The 12,866-nt window shown below is 39.5% G+C and overlaps 1 protein-coding gene and 1 non-coding gene across 2 annotated transcripts; one reads left to right on the forward strand and one right to left on the reverse strand.

Annotated features, from left to right (window-relative positions):
- Window positions 1-3,715: 3,715 nt before the first annotated feature.
- arl5c (ADP-ribosylation factor-like 5C) lies at window positions 3,716-7,608 on the forward strand. The gene is made up of 6 exons (XM_030090608.1): window positions 3,716-3,845; window positions 4,542-4,602; window positions 4,704-4,851; window positions 5,284-5,367; window positions 6,280-6,431; window positions 6,566-7,608. Exons 1-6 carry the CDS (start codon window positions 3,716-3,718, stop codon window positions 6,612-6,614), a joined length of 624 nt encoding a protein of 207 aa, XP_029946468.1. The 3' UTR covers window positions 6,615-7,608.
- A 1,135-nt stretch (window positions 7,609-8,743) lies between these two features.
- trnac-gca (transfer RNA cysteine (anticodon GCA)) lies at window positions 8,744-8,815 on the reverse strand. Its single transcript has one exon. It is a non-coding gene; the product is annotated as a tRNA-Cys (tRNA).
- Between the last annotated feature and the right edge of the window lie 4,051 nt (window positions 8,816-12,866).

Raw genomic sequence — 12,866 nt, forward strand, 5'->3', positions numbered from 1 at the left:
GGCCATGCCAGTCAGGCTGACAACAACAAAAAAAAAAAAAAAATTAAAAATCTGTTTACATCCCAGTACAATGTAAAGAAATACATCAACTGCCAGACGCCATTCTCATCCACTTCTTCTTGCAAATCAATTTATTTATGTTTAGAGAACTAATATTGGTCTGTTTTCTGTTTCTTCTGTTAATACTGCATGAATATCATGGATTTCTATACTGACAGCACGAGGACAGTAGTTGTTATGATTGTGCATCTACGATTGTGATCCTGTACGAGTCGATCCGCCCCTTCTGTGTGGAGCGTGAAGGCCGATGTGTGTGTCGCGTCCGTCCTCTGCAGTCTTAAACAGGGTCTAACGTCACTGTCCCCCCGTGCGCACGGTGTCAGGGTCTCTCTTGAACCTTAATCTCACTCAGTGCTTTTGGCTTTCAGGGTTTTCCTCCCGTACCGAGATCCACAAGTCGTGAGTTTCTCAACCTCCACTTTTCTTAATCACCCAGACCTTAAAACAAGCAGGTGGAGAAGTTGCCATATCCTCAGCGTAGAGAATTTATCCATGTTGCTTACTCTCATGTAAAGCTTTGACGACAACAAAGAGTACACTCCAAAGATGTTTACTTCTTCCCTTGGCCTGGTTCAGCCGCTCCACGCCCGACTTTACCCATCCGACCCGGCCCTCGCGTTTTCCGTTTCCCTTCTTCTTCACGGGTGCTGAGGGCGGACGCAGTATTCCCGACGAGGTGTCCCGCCTCAGTCACTCCCGCCCCGAAGCAACCCCACTTTCAAGAAAACTCCAATCACAAGTGCCGGAAATGTCTCGCCAAGCCATGTCCGCCCCTGCCACGGCGGGATGTCTTAACTCTTGTTACGCTTCGTTTTCATACCGCGCCGCCGTGCGTCGCTCGTGGCCGCCCCGCCGTCGTTCCAGCTCACCTCGTTTTCTTTGCACCAGCTTCGTCGTCCGTTTTTTCAGGGTTATATTTAAAATAAAAAAAAGTACTTGTGCGTGTGGTTAATCACTCCCAAATTCCACCCAAACAGCTGCGCTTGTCTGATATTAACTACCACTCTCTTCTTACTCCTGATTTCTGACTGGATTAGTGTTGTTTTTTTGTTTTTGTTTCTTTTTTTTTTTCTGTGATCATTTGCTATTTGTTTTTTAACTCTTCAGTTCTTGTGAGGTAGTGAGACGAAGAGGAGGAGGAGGAGGAGGATCAGCTTTGGTCTTTACCTGGTTATCTGTAATGGAGAATCCATGAATGTCTTTGGTGGGCTGCCTCAGCTCACCCCTGTCTTCAGTTGAATAAATAAATATAGGATAATGATCAGTAAATAATGTTATTGTTGCGTTATCGCAATTGTTAAAAATTATGAAATAACATGTATCATTGGTGCCTGATTGTAGCTACATTTTGCTTTTTCTGCCTTTCATTTTTAATCTGTGGATAAATTCGTATTTTAATTAAAAATTGAATCAGAAAATGCGTTTGTGTCACTCTATTATCTATGCCAATGCTGCTCATACTGTTCGACAAATAATGCAAAGCCTGGAGTGTTGCTATGATGATTTTGTTGCTACATATTGAGCAAACATGTAAGTGAAGGTCTACATGGTACAGGATGTGGTTTGCATTTCTCACTTTCAAAGTTCTGGTCTCGTCACGATCAGCCGCTCCTTCGTGCTCTGTAAAAGAGGAACTGTGACAAAGGCAAAAAACTGTGTGCATCACGGTCTTATTCTAAAGATAGGATGGCCACAGCATCAGGTAACAGAAAACTGTGAAGCAAAACAGGGTAACACTTTACTTGAAGCACCCGGTATAAAGTCAAAGTCAAAGTCAGCTTTATTTGTCAAATATGCCATACATAAAGACATACAGCACAAATGAAATTACAGTCCTCTCTGACCCACATTATACTCGCAAGTAGTTATAAACACTCATAAATGATCACAATGCTTTATAACCCACAATGCAGCACAGGGTTAGGGTAAGGTACTGATGTTATGAAGCATTGTAATCATTTATGACTGTTTATAACTATAGTTATACAGTGCTATAATGTACTTATAATTTGTTATACAGGTGTGCTTCAAGTAAAGTGTTACCCAAAATGGAAAGAAGAATTCATCTAAATATCTTTACTGTGGGGTAAAATAACCTTTTTTTAAAAAGGTTTCAGTTAAAGTTACGTTTAAAGTGACATTATAAGCATGCAAAGGAAAGCAATACCTGAAAGGAATTTAAAAAATATTTTTTGATATTTTAAGAAAGAAAAAAATTGTTGTAGATTAAATAAAAATGTACTTGTACCATTTAATTTCACTGTCTATACTGTATAATGCATATTTGCCACAAGTACAACATTACCAGTAAAATGAGGAATCTCACTCGTTTAACTAAAGAGCTGCCGGTCCGATTATGACAAGTCACATTTAAAGGAAAATTTAGCTTATTCTAAACAACCTAATATTCACCAGTGTTCACCAGTCTGGGTAAATGTCTCACTCGGTAAATGTAAATACACTCAGTCATGTGGGTTAAAAACATGAAATTTGCAAATATGTCAAACATGAATGCACATGACATACAGAAATGAAACTTGTATCACCTATTTTTAATAAGTAGGCCCTTGTGAAGAGAAATGTTTATTCTCTGGCTTCTGGCGAAGGGTTGAACCAGGAAATTCTAGCTGGAAAATACCTGAACGGCTTGATGGAATCTTCGGGGAATTCTTTTTGTTCCCAGTTTTGCTTTCTGTTGATGAAATAAATCTTCCTGTGTTAACATTGAGGGAAGTACTCCAGCTCGCTTCCCTGCCCATATATGGACGGAACGCGCGCGTCACGCGTTGCGTCATCATTCCGCTGCCGACGGCTGTCGTGTGTTGCCTTCAGGTGCTCCCGGATAAACTCCGACGTCACAGATTCATAAATTGTTGGTATGTTGTGAATAACTGGAACACGCATACAAAAACACAATAAATAAACAAAAAGACAACCAAATAAGAATGGACTACTGATCCTAAATAATTCATGATGGAGATGGAGTCAAGACTCGAGTAAAAATGACAGTTTGAAATCATAATCCATAATTTTCTTTCCTTCCTGGACTTTACTTTCACCATAAGTTACTACCACAGTAAACTGTATATCTGTGACATCATGTATGCTTGAAATCAATTTACCCACTGTACCCTATGTGATAATGTGTTCTGAAGAGCATAATCCAGACTCTTCGTTATAACTTATTATTGATAAGTAATAAAGTATAAAGTGTGCTCTCTGTGATGCCAGTTTTGAAAAGAACTCCCCCTTTTAAAGATGTTGTGTTGTTATCTGAAATTCACTGCATTTGTATATTATTTAAAAGCCATGACAATTATCAAAATGAACAAATTACTTTTACAAACAAAAACTTGAAATTTTCCATTTCTAATCTGTTTTTGTTTCGCCACAGAAAAAGGAATATTTCTTTATTTTTAAAGACACAACAGGTTTCAATTTCCAAGCCTGTAAATTTTATTTAATTACAGTTTTACTATTTTAATAAACCCTTCTTACACAGATGAACCCGTATCCCCAGGATAGATTGTAATATTTCCCGCTGTCTCTGAACGCCTCAATACTATGTCCAATGCGCGTGAGTCATTCATGTGAAAACACGGAGGAGGACTCTGCGCGTGAGGAGGAGCCTCCCACTGAGCCCGGCTGAAAACACATGAAGCAGCAGCCAGTCAGACAGTCAGCTGTTTTCTGCGTCTCTGTCATTATCGGAGCTGTTTTCCTCTCTCACCTGTTGGAAATGGGATTTCTGCTCACCAAGATGATGGCTGTGTTCGGCGACAGAGGTAGGAACATTTATTATCATTATTATTATTTATTTTATTTCTTTTAAAACCTGTCAGATTCTATTAAATGATTCCAATCACTTCAGTCATATTAACCTTTGAAATTTATCCTTCCATCAACTCACTGTAACGTTTAACAATTAATGTAAAATTAAGGTTAATTACCGCCACTGTATCTGTTGACTAATAAATAACATTGATATATTTTCACTACACTCCTGTTTATTATCTGACACAAACTTGAACATAATCCAGATAAAACTAACTGAAGAGTAAATGTGAATCTATGAACTTATTGAGTTAACTTTAACCAAACTTAACCAGTAAATCAGTTGTTGAGGTGACCCACAGTGTGCTGACAGTTCAGCTAAAAGCCACACAGCTGCTGTGTCCACATTATTAAGACCCTCTAGTACACAAACAAATACTGTAATCAGGCTTCAATCTATTGACCACCTAAATCTGCTAACTTTGCTCCAAACAAGGATAAGAAAGTTGAACTTTTGTTGCTGTCCACAGTGATGGCATAACATGGATAAGAGATACATTTCTGCACAGGGAGTCTTGTACCTGTTTGTTTATCTAATCTGTGGGCATTTATCTCATTCACCTGAATTATGCAACAGGCAGATTACGCTACTGTACACCTGGGTCAGTTCGCCCAGGGCCGATCTAACATGTTTCCCACTCCCGCAGAGCACAAAGTCATCATTGTGGGTCTGGACAATGCTGGAAAGACGACGATCCTCTACCAGTTGTAAGTGATACGACACATTTGTGAGGAAGCGGCACCAGCTTGTTATGTTCTGTCACCGTGATTAAAACCCTCCCTCCCTCCAAAAAAACCTCCACCTGCAGTCTGACCAAAGAGGCCGTCCACACATCGCCCACCATCGGCAGCAACGTGGAGGAGATCACCATCCGGAACACCCACTTCTTGGTGTGGGACATTGGGGGACAGGAGAGTCTCCGGGCCAGCTGGTACTCCTACTACTGCAACACCGAGGTACGGCTCATCCGTCTCACTGGAGCCCAAAACCTCAAAGAAAGACTTCACACTGTTTTTTAATACCCTGACAGTGCATGCATGACTTCGTCTGCTTGTATCTTTTCCCCGAAAAAACTTCCTTTTTTTTCTGTGAAGCATGAAAGGTACTTTCTGCAGTGCTGAACTGTGTGTCATTGGCAGCTATAAAAACTAATCCTCAGGAGTTTTACAAGAAACTGAAAGTATTGTAAATACTTATGTGCTCTTGTGGCGGTGGCACATTCACCTAGATAGATATCCATTTAGCACAAAGCTAATTATTTACAGTGCCCCTGTGGGTCTTTCCAGGTATATTACAGGTGTTTTATAATAGCGGTGTTTTGTAACAGTTTGATTTTGGATCAACTCTGCCCTATAGTTGACTGGACTTGTGTGTTTTCGCCGTTTCAGATTGTGATTCTGGTTGTGGACAGCACCGACCGAGAGCGGCTCACTGTCAGCAAAGAGGAACTTCACCGGATGCTCGCGCACGAGGTATCAATACAGGGAATGAGGGTTGCTTTTCAATCTAATTCATAAAGCATTTAATATGCTGGTTCCCAAGCTGTGGTGTAGGAGCCCTTCAGGGACGCAGCACAGATCACAGGGGGCTCAGGGTTATTCAGATTTCATGTTTGTTGCATTTCTTTTGGATGGTCGCTGGTTTTGGATGATTTGGCTTCACTATAATGTTTTGTTTGGAGAGTTCCTGGGAGAATTAGAGCTAAAGAAATAACACGTACAGCAGGGAAGAGACAGGGTTTGGCTCATTGTCTTCTCCAGGTATATGTATTGGTTACTTGTATGATGTGAGAATGTCAAGATCACTACTCTGACTCTCGCTCTCTCTTTTATGAGGTGGAAAGAGGACTGAAACTTTGTAGTTAAGGACTGATACTGTTCCGTTGCGTGAATTGACTTAAATTCTAACTATTAAATTCATTTTAGGCTTTAATACATTCATCCTGTATAAATGATCTATTTTTGAAGCACGGTTCTCGGGCAGTTCAGCCTCTGATCCCTCCTCACACCCCAGAAAACTCGTCTTCTTTTGTGACTGAAACGGCCGACTGATTTCCTCTGAATGCGTTCCTGACGTGGAAACTCCTTTGTCCTTTGTTCCTCTGCGGGCCGCGTCTCGCTCTGCAGCGCGATGTTTTTGTTTTTGACGACCGAGACACGCAGTCACACTTTCAGTCAGTGACTAATTGCGCCGCGGCTTACGAACCCGTGACGCGGCGCCCTGAGGAAGTTCTATCGTCTGACCGCGTGAGTCAGCGTGATGACATGACGAAATGTTCCTCTGAGGCTGCTGTTTCTGCAGAGCGCGGTTTTGGAGATCTTTTGCTTCTGATGCGCGATCTGATTGTGCGACCTGTGACCTTTGGCCCGTCTCTGCCGGCGCAGGACCTGGAGAACGCGGCCGTCCTGATCCTGGCCAACAAGCAGGACGTGAAGGGCTCCCTGACGGCGGCGGAGATCTCCCAGTGCCTCACCCTGGACTCCATCACCACGCACCCCTGGCACGTCCAGGCCTGCTGCGCCCTCACAGGAGAAGGGTGAGTTCGGCGCGTCTCGTGCCGCCTTCAGTCTGAGTCAGGAGTTTTTTACCGCTGACACAGCAGAGAGGAAACAGCTCAGCAAGTACAAACGTCTGAGAGAATACCAAACGTCTTCTTGTCTCCCCTCGCAGTCTACCTGCCAGTCTGGACTGGATGAGGTCGAAGGTGGTGGCGAACTGAAACGGGCAGAAGCCCTCCCTCCTCCCTCCTCCCTCCTCCCTCCTCAGCGCGGCAGAAGTCATCGCTTCTCGCCTGTTTACGGAGTTTAAAGGCCTGAACGCAGCGTCCGAGGCGCTCGGCGTCTCACAAAGCACTTCTCATCTGTTCTCAGAAGAAGAGGAAAGAACAAACGGCCGAGACAAGAGGATGTTTCAAGAGTTCAGGAACTGCTTGTTCAGTTTTTTTTTTTTTTTTTCCGCCCATCAAGAACGGGTTTGGTGGTTTCATTGCATAAGAAGTTATTCTCACTCGTGGTTTCAAAGAACTGCTGAAGCCTGAAGTGACGCTGCAGTCCAACCTGACCACAACAGTGAAATTCCACCATTAATAACAGTTTGTTTTCTTTTATTTAACTGTGTTTGCCATCAGGTGCTAACAGCTGCTTGCTTGTTAAAGACAAGCGGTGTCTAATTATTACTGCCAAGAAATGAGCTGCTGGTGCCAACAGTGTTAGAAACTCAGATCTTTAGTGGATCTATAGAACAAGTTTTATTAGAACAAAGTGTATTTTTATATGTAAATCGTCCTGATTTAAACAGGCTCACTTAGCAACCCACATATGGCACAATTACTCAGAATGTAGATCTTTGACTGTTGGACAATATCTTCATTTTCAACATACCTGAACTACTTTTGCCTCGTTAGAAACTTTTACAGTGAGAACGCTGATAAAAACACACCACTAACTCCCGTGTCCTCCCCTTTTCAACACTTCTGCTCTGCTGAGAAGCAAGTCTGCCTCATACGTAAGAACTAATGTTTAAGTTTACACTTTTGTATGTTAGGCCTGAAAATGTTTATGGCTGTGTCCTTTAAAAAGCTCCTGATCTCTATTCTGTATATTACAGTAATGAGTTAAGTGAGAAATGGAGCTAAAGCTACTAAGGACAATGAGTTCTATTTAAAATGTACATAATGTATTGTGTAAATATTTTAAATAAATTATATTAATACAAATGAACCTGTGTGATTGTTGTCTTTGTTGAAGAGGTAATATTTTTGGAAGTGTGCCAGTTCAGTTTTATATTTAGTTTAATTTATCAGTAAAATTTGTTGTCATTGAAAAACAAGACCCACTTTATCAAACGACCATCTGTTTGTGATTGAAAGAAAGTAATAAGTTTAAATCTTGTCAAGTACAAACAACACTTGTCGAGGTCGGAGCTGTTACTGGCCAAGACGGCCTCATCATTTGGCAACATGTTCCTGTTGAAGTGTTTTCTCCTTCCACTCACTCCCCAGTTCAGAATCAATGTACCGATAGACCTGATTTCACAAACTCACTTAACATGCTTGGGTTTTTGTTTAGTGCTCACGCAGGAAGCACTTATGTGTGTGTTTACATTTTCAGTAAACTTACAATTATTGAAGTATTTCTGCAGGAAGTTCGTCTGAAACATGATGGTTTTGAGCTCATTCTGAGTACAGTAACATAGCACTCAATGACGTTAGCTGTAATATTGGGAATATTGTATTTGCTGCTGAGTCACCTGGAACCAGTATTGTAAGTTAGGATGAGTGAAACCTTCACACTGCAGTGTGGGTGTGACTGTGTGGTGGCTGTAAATGGGAATGTTTGTTTACAGGAAAGAGGAAATATAAAGGAAGAAATGTGAAGGGACGTGAGCACTGCTACAGCCCAGTGCATCTCAGTTAGAGAAAACAGAGAAAACAGCAACGATGCAAATTCACAAACTGACACACAAATCTAAATGAGGTAAAAAAAGAGGAACGTGGTGCAAATGGAAAAATGTGCTTCAAGAAACAAAACGAAATGCATCATCAGAACGTGCTGCAAACAGAAATGATGCAAAGCACAAAAATGATGCAAACCGAGAAACCATCTTCAAATAAAAAAGAAAAACTACATAAACAGGCGCTACAAAGGGACCTGCTCCAAAACTGCAGGGGGCGCTCTCAGCTTAACAGCTGAATTTGCATAGTTTCTGTACTTGAAGCTTTTTTCTGAGACGCCCTGGGCTGTTTCCGATTATTTGGCCCTTGTCGCCCACCGTAGTAGGGTTTACTTGACAGACCGGGCTGCTGAAATTCTTCGCTTGATCATCAAAGAACATGATCAAAATCAAAACAGGGGGCATCCGGATTTGAACCGGAGACCTCTTGATCTGCAGTCAAATGCTCTACCACTGAGCTATACCCCCGCGCACTTCCGCCCTAAGATCTATTCATTAAATATATCAGCAGGTGACTTATTTCATTTTTTGCTGTTCTTTCGGTGCGGGGCAAGCCCATTTTTAGGGGTGCTCAGGCCCTAAAATATGCCAAGCGCCCCTAAAATGATCGACATTAAGAAAAAATGCAATTTGTTATCATTATCATGATTAGTACAGAACTTATTGTTAATTTTACCGGTCCGCAGTAATTTGACCCCCCCTCCACACTTTGACAAGTGGTTCGATCCATAAAAAGTGCACTTCTTTCATCTCTCGTGCGCCGCGTGTGGAAAGCAGCGCTGCCTGGCTGACCCGCGGCAGGAAGCCAGTGTACACGGCAGCAGCAGGTAATGTGGTGCCAGATTAGACGACTTAAATCTCTCTGACAGTGGAGACACAACCCTTCGTCTAACTCATCACTTGTTTCAGTCGCTCCACATTACATTTATATCAGTATTTTATGAAAAAATACAGATATTAACTCGTGAGTCCAAATCAGTGATGGATCACATTACTGCACAGGGTGGTTAAGACTCACCTCTTTTCAATAACTTTTAATGTTCTCGGCTGAATATATGAGATTTCTTCAACTTGATCCTTGACAGTGATTTTCACTTGTGTCACTGTTTGACCTCTTGATAATCCAAGTGAATGTTGCAAATTTACTATAATTTATACTTTTCACATCACTAATGATAAAGATTAAAAAACTGATTATATAGAGCTATTATGTAATCAAACAGTGTAGAATTCGTCAAATTATGGCAAGAAACCACATTTAGTGGCCATTTTAGACACAGTCTTAAGTTTATTGCTACAATACTGAGATGATGAAGTAGAATTGTGACACCTCAAACCAATAGCTTCTTTCTTCAGTGATAAAACTAGTTCTTCATCAGGTTTGCATTTTAATCAATCCCCATTGTGGTTTTGTTATATTTCCAGTGCTCAGAAGGTTTGTAAGTTAGTGTGACACTTGAAAAAGCTGTTATTTGAGAATGCTACAGTATGCACTGAATTGTTGAATTTTATTTTATTTAATTATTATTATTCATATTTATCATATTATTAACACAAAATTTAATGGATTGTTTTTTATTTTGATATTGGCTACAAACTAAATCAATCAAACCAAAAGACGGTATTAATTTCATGTTAATATGATCTTTCATTTTTGTGATTCTGTGACTTCACATGAAAAGATCATTGTACTCATGAGCAGCACATCATTGAACCTCATCTTTCTTCTTGATGCTTTTATGTACAGTTCAAGAAATGTTTCATATAATGAGCCCATTTATGAGCAGCATACCAACATTTATAAAAGTTATCTATTTATTTATTTTACACTGAGAAGAGAAAAAGCGGCTTTTAACTTGTTCTGAATAAAAATCTCCACTGCATTTTTCCAGTAATCTGATGCTCCACTGCCACCCGCCCAGCTGTCCTCCAAGAAGCTAAGCACCCCTAAAACTGAGAGTCTAAATCGCCCCTGTTTCAGTGTGTGCTTTTATTGAATACTTTGATATGGTGACAATAGCTTTACTATTTCAAACAATATTCATAAGTCTGGGTGATACTGTGACCACAAGGTGGCCAAAAGATTAAACATTTAACACGAGGTTACCCTGTAAAATTAAATTAAATTAAATTAAATTAAATTAAATTAAATTAAATTAAAAGGGTTCGTTGTCAGATTAACACAGATTTTTACTGTGCTTTTTGAAGTTAAGATTATTGCACTGTAATTTAGAAGAAAATCCTGTTTTTGCAAGATATTTTAACAGTATGTTGCTGTTCACTTTACAGTAATTTACTTTAATTAAGCAAAACTCTTTGAAAAATTTTGAAGGATATTTCAATCATATTTTACTGGAATTTGCTTGAAAGCAGACTTTCCTCCATCACATTGTGCTGCAGTGATACTTTTTTGGAAAAGAAAATGTTCCTGTTTGTCAGTTTTCTCATTGTTTCTACTGTGTTTAGTACAACTTTTCTTCTGATTCTGCATTACCGTTGAAGAATAGCCACACTACAGACATTTAAATAAACTTTTGTACTTAAAAAGGGGTAGTAGACCATAAATTAATAGACTCTACACAGGTGCAGCTCTCAGTTTATTCATCTCTCTTATATCTCTGTTTAAATCAGCACTCCAGTACACATCAGTATTAGTCCACGCTGCTGAATATTGAGGGTCCTTGTTTTTTGTTGGATGGACTGTTTCTGACACTCTGACTGAACACACTCTCTCTAATAGTCCCCCCTCATTTGCATATGTAGGTAAAATGAGGCGATGACATCATTTAAAAATGATACATTGTTGCAAACTCCTCAGCCAGAACCGTTCTTAATGATGTCATCATCTAATTTGCATATCTTGGTCAAATTGAGCTTTTTGGTCAAGACCAGTGATGGGAGGAATGGCGTTAAAATAAGCAGAGATAGTATTTTTAGTAATGAGAACTGTAACTAATTACTTTACCCAGCGTTACAACGGCGTTACTATTACTGACAATAATATGAGGCGTGGTTCTGCGACTATGATTTATTGCTTTCAGATTAGTTTTTTTCTCTGCTGGAGTCCAGCTGAGCCAGCAGAGCGTGGAGTTTGTGTACAGAAAGAAGGAACTGGATTAGTGCAAAGTGTATCACGTGACATACTTTAAATGGAAGTACAGACCTTTATCAACATACATCTATTGTGTTTTATTATTATTTTACAAATGAAGACACGCTATCTACAGTTACAAATCAAATTTGATTGGTATCTTGTCTCATATTATCACACGGCAATATTTGAAAAATTTTGAATAATGTAGTGTTTCCTGTTTGTAATGTCGAGTGTCCATTTATTTAATGAATCACGTATTCAGTTTTATAATAAATAATTCAACGTGCATCTTAAAGTTCCATTAGGGGGGATTCAAATTCTTTGACATATTTAAACACGCTTTTTTTAAAGTAGTGAAATTGCCCTTGCCCTTGTAATGAATTACTTTTAAAATGCTTTTAGTTCCTAACACAGTTACTTTTTTTTTTAAGTATGTAAGTAGTAAATATGACTAATTACTTTTTAAAAGAAGGTTACCAAAGATTGAGTGGCAGTGAGACCACTGGATGATAATTAATGACACAATATATGTACATTTCAGTCATGCTACAAAATAGTTTCTAGCTAAAGTAAATCATTTGGATTTTATTTAGTTAGAAATACTTTCTGTAATTCTAACAGGTGATTTTTTTTTGAGTGAGCACATGCACAGCTGTTGAAAGAACTAGACATTTTTTCCAAGGGGCAGTATTTTCTGATGGAACCAAAGCAGAGCCAGACGACGGGCATCAGAGCACATATTTGTATAATATGACAATTTTGACACGGTGACCAACATTGCTGATTTCTAAAGGCGCATAACGGCATTAATCACAATCACTGGGCAGCAGTGTTTCACTTACATTTAATTAAACTCGACTGGAACCAAAATAGTCCGTCTTCTGCACACATTGTGGCCTTTGTATTTGCATTGTGACTTTTTCCTGTTTCTTTGTGCCTTTTGCTCTGTCATAGAAATAAATATATTTCACTAATTAGTCAAGGGTTACAGGTTGTGATTTCTGATTTAAAAAAGAAATAAATAAAAATAAATAAATATTCTCCAGCATCACTCAGAAAGCCAGAATCATCACCACTGAATCCTTCCTACTGAAATTTCCCATAAAATCATGACGGTGTGAACATGAACCACATGACCCTGAAATTCATTTCACCTTTCAATTTTTTTCTTATTTTTGCTACAAAATTTTACAACGCTGAACCATTTTCACTCATCAATAAGGCATGTGGAGACAGCAGCATTTGACTAAACCCCAAACATTCATTCAAACCATGCCGTTTTAACAGAAATATTCTACAAATGGGATGTTTTCTATTATAATTCAGTAATAAAATCTTAAATGTGTGTGGTGCAAACACAATGATCCATCTAAAGCTGGAGTTTTCCATCAGTCGGTTGCAGCTGAGGAAGGAAAGGCTGTCGGA

This window comes from Salarias fasciatus, chromosome 4, assembly GCF_902148845.1.
Source record: "Salarias fasciatus chromosome 4, fSalaFa1.1, whole genome shotgun sequence".
NCBI classification, from domain to species: Eukaryota; Metazoa; Chordata; class Actinopteri; order Blenniiformes; family Blenniidae; genus Salarias; species Salarias fasciatus.

Bases quoted from the DNA above. Each gene is read 5' to 3' on its own strand.
- arl5c (XM_030090608.1), top strand. From the start codon at position 3,716: ATGAAGCAGCAGCCAGTCAGACAGTCAGCTGTTTTCTGCGTCTCTGTC. The intron at 3,846-4,541 runs GTAGGAACATTT...CCACTCCCGCAG, and splicing joins GGCTGTGTTCGGCGACAGAG to AGCACAAAGTCATCATTGTG. The intron at 4,852-5,283 runs GTACGGCTCATC...TCGCCGTTTCAG, and splicing joins CCTACTACTGCAACACCGAG to ATTGTGATTCTGGTTGTGGA.